At 35.4% G+C, this 4,560-nt stretch overlaps 1 protein-coding gene across 1 annotated transcript; it reads left to right on the forward strand.

Annotated features, from left to right (window-relative positions):
• Positions 1-486: 486 nt before the first annotated feature.
• On the forward strand, positions 487-4,174 carry SARC_10617 (hypothetical protein; the record flags this gene model as incomplete). The annotated part of the gene is made up of 6 exons (XM_014295333.1): positions 487-663; positions 1,074-1,130; positions 1,567-1,710; positions 2,454-2,583; positions 3,955-4,119; positions 4,155-4,174. The coding sequence occupies 6 exons, from the start codon at positions 487-489 to the stop codon at positions 4,172-4,174; spliced, it is 693 nt and encodes a 230-aa protein (XP_014150808.1).
• Between the last annotated feature and the right edge of the window lie 386 nt (positions 4,175-4,560).

The following is a 4,560-nucleotide window of genomic DNA, read 5'->3' on the forward strand; positions in this document are numbered from 1 at the left end:
TATGTGCATATGTGCATATATATGTGCATATATATATATATATGTGCATATATATATATGTATATATATATATATAGTGAGAGTGAGAGAGAGAATATTTGTCTATTATCGAATGTATAGGAGATGTGAAAATTTTTAATGATGCAGGTATTAATGTTTTGTTTATATATGTGTGGGTGAGTAAACATACCGATGTCTATATGCCCGCACGCCATATAACATCACTACAACACATTTGCACACGCATATGTTCCTACTGACCATGCACCGCGGTTTCTGTGTGATTCCATGCGGCGGATATTAGTCAATGCATGTGCCCTTGAAACGATCAGCAAATTATAATATGTACACCGTATATTTATTTATATATATATATATATATATATTACGTTTTGTTTATATACCTCTACATCACTAAACATATCTGATGTGTATATATACCCACAGGTTAAGACACTCCAAGGTGAGAGCCAACGGGCCAATCAGATGAAGACGCGCGACGATGAGACAATCAGCAAACTCACAACTGATCTCACAAATGTTATGGGAGAGAAGCAGAACGCTGAGCGAGACGTTATGCAGCATCAGGACCAGATTAACAACCTCACGCACCAGTTGCAACAGCGCGCAAGTATCATTGCGAATGACGAGAGTAGTGCGGAGGTATATATATATATATATATGTGTGTGTGTGTATGTGTGTAGTGTCTATGTTTATGTTTATGTCTACATCTATATCTATATCTATATATACATATATATATATGTATATATATATATCTATGTATCTATATATATATATATTTGTGTTTGTGTATGAATATATATGCTTGAGCGTCTATATGTACATATAAAACTGTTTGTATGTCCTCTCCAGCTATCACGGATGGTGGTGGTGTACATATTACACGCCCACCAGCAAATAAATCGGATCATAATAGCGTTGTGTATGAGTGTATGTTAGTAAGTCTATGTTAATGTGAGTGGTTGGGTGCATACATGGGATGTGTCGCGTGTTTATCCGACTACGCACAAACGATTAACTAAAACCCTGAAACCCTAAAACTACACAGAGAGCAATGGATAAAATGCACGAATCCATAGCCGAACTAGGAAACGTTAAGGTTAAGGTAAGTCTCAGTTGGGTCTGACTACAAACAACATGTGCCTGTGCATTCCGTTGCGTTGTGTGAGGGTCTGTGTGATCAACATGTGTCTGACTATACATAACACGTGACTGTACATTTCATTGCGTTATGTGGGGGTCTGTGTGGTCCATAGATGAACTGTTGGAGTGTTATACTTCAGACAGGCCTGAATGGTGTTATATTGTGCCCCGCTAGAGCTATTGGCAGCGCACTACAAACTCGACTGATTACAAACAATATACAACTTATCAAACACAACTCATATACATACACACAACTTATATACCTGTATACAACCTGTATACCAACAAACAACTTATATACGTTCCAACAACTCATATACCTACCAACCCCATCCTACCTACAAGTACACCCACACACACACACCCATTCCTTCTTGCGCTGTGCATATGAACAGCTAGCACAGGCAGAGCGAGAGTGTGAGGCGCTGCGTACGAAGGTCGCGTCATTGGACGACACTGAACGAGCCCATGCCAACGAAGTCATCGAAATGCGCACCACCAACGACGATCAGAAGAGTCTGATACGAGAGCAGCAGCAGGTGTGCGTGTGTGTGAGTGAGTGAGTGAGTGTGTGTGTGTGGTGTGTGTGTGTGTGTTTAGACCGTTTATTTTAGCCGTATATAATCCTTCGGGGTGAATTTGTGTGTGTGTGTGTGTGTGTGTGTGTATCCAATTATCTTCCTCCGTATATGGTCCTTTAAAGTGTGTGTGTGGGCGCATATATATATATATATATATATGTGTGTGTGTGTGTGTATATATATATAAATATATGTATGTATGTGTGTGTTTATGTGTGTTTATTTATATATGCATGTATATGGATATTCATCTGCCCTTGGAAGCGCGGCCTACTATACTATTCTGTGCTATGGACACGTTGTTACCACGTTCTGTCGCATTACTACAGTTATCCCTGGCGAGTGCGTACGTATATACATATATATAAATGTTTGTAGATGTTTGCGTTGTAGTCATGTGCGTGCATGATATTCGCTAGCGCTCGCCAATACTATACCCACATTAACCCCAGGAAGTTCTATTTTTAGCAATATTCTATCTAACTCATGGTATATGTACACATTCACATGTCTCCCCTACCTACATCAACCCCTGGAAGTTCTCTTTTTAGCAATATTGTGTATATCTCTTGGTATATGTACACATTATCATATATTCAATACTCACATTAACCCCTGGAAATTCTTTTTTTAGCAATATTGTGTATTTCTCTTGGTATTTGTACACATTGTCATATATTCAATACCTATATTAACCCCAGGAAATCGATCGCTTGCGCAACAAGGTGTCGCAACTGGAGAGTGATATTGTGCAGATACGACTCAGCAACGACACCGACACAGAGAAAGAGTGGAACATCGAGAAGGCAAAGATGGACAGCTACCAAGACAGTAAGACACTATGTACACATTTGATTGTATACTGTTATGTATGTTATTTATATGATGTGTGTGTTGTGTTATGTATATGATGTATGCGTTGTGTCAAGTATAGGATGTACATAGTGTATTATGTATATAATGTATGTTTTGTGTATGTATAATATCTATGTGTTGTGTTATGTATATGATGTATATGCGGTGTTATATATTTGATGTATGTGTTGTGTTACGTATGCGATGTTTATGGTGTGTTATGTATATGATGTATATGGTGTATTATGTATATGGTGTGTTGTGTATATGGTGTATATGGTGTGTTGTGTATATGGTGTATATGTTATGCAAATTATATGATGTATGTGTTATGTTATGTATATTTTATGTATAAGTCATGTGTGGGCTATAATTTTCTTATCATGCTCATCTGTATACTTAAATGAACATGATGTGTAAGTGTATGTTATGTCTATATCATGTGTAGGCTATGACGGACAGTTAATCTTCGGGTGCTAGTATTCTAAAAGATGGATAGGCACTCTGTAACCCATCGAGTGTGTTCCTTTTTTTTTGTACACTGAAGATAAACATCTAAGTGTTGCAGTTGTGTGCACAACACATGTCATCCGTGGGGCCCTATCAAATCCTCTGCGATGAGCTATTCTTACACGCTTTATATTGGAATACATAGTTTCATACTTTGTTTTGATTCTTACACGCTTTGTATTCCAATACATAGTTTCATACTTTGTTTTGCTTCTTACTCACTTTGTATTCGAATACACAGTTTCATACTTTGTTTTGCTTCTTACACACTTTGTATTCGAATACATAGTTTCATACTTTGTTTCAATTCTTACACGCCTTGTATTTGAATACATAGTTTCATACTTTGTTTCGATTCTTACACGCTTTGTATTTGAATACATAGTTTCATACTTTGTTTTGCTTCTTACTCACTTTGTATTCGAATACACAGTTTCATACTTTGTTTTGCTTCTTACACACTTTGTATTCGAATACATAGTTTCATACTTTGTTTCGATTCTTACACACTTTGTATTTGAATACATAGTTTCGTACTTTGTTTTGCTTCTTACACACTTTGTAATCGAATTCATAGTTTCATACTTTGTTTCGGTTCTTGCACACTTTGTATTCGAATACATAGTTTCATACTTTGTTTTGCTTCTTACACACTTTGTATTGGAATACATAGTTTCATACTTTGTTTCGATTCTTACACACTTTGTATTCGAATACATAGTTTCATACTTTGTTTTGAGTACTAAAGCGAACCTGCGTTCACCGCGTCGCAAACAATCTAGACTGCACATTGGCATTTACGACATATTTGCGACAAATTTGTACCAATCGCCACAGAGCTAACTCATATCATCAACGAGCGTGAGGAGGAATTGGCAGAGAGTAAAAACCAAATTGTACATTTGGAAAATGAGCTGGAAATAATCGGGAATGACTTGGGCAGGCATGACATCATTCAGGAGTGTCTCAGCACACTTGACGGCCATAATCAGAGCATAAAAGGTACATACCGTATTGTGTGCGCGTGTGTGTCTAAGGTGCGAGATGCCACTTGTGAAATATATGTATGTATATTTACACACACACACATATATATATATATATATGTATGTATGTATGTGTGTGTGTGTGTGTATGTATATATGTATATATGTATATATGTATATATATATATATATATATATGTATGTATGTATGTATGCAGGATTATGTATATATCAATTCATCGTTTTATAAATATATCTCTATCTCTATGTCTACCTATTTCTACATCCACATCTATATATATATATATATTTATAAATATAATTATATATATATAAATATATATATATATATATATATATATATTTATTTATTTATTTATTTATAATTATATATATATATATATATATATATATGTATTATATATATATATGTATATGTGTGTGTGTGTAGTATATA

Source organism: Sphaeroforma arctica, assembly GCF_001186125.1.
Source record: "Sphaeroforma arctica JP610 unplaced genomic scaffold supercont1.1325, whole genome shotgun sequence".
Lineage (NCBI taxonomy): Eukaryota > Ichthyosporea > Ichthyophonida > Sphaeroforma > Sphaeroforma arctica.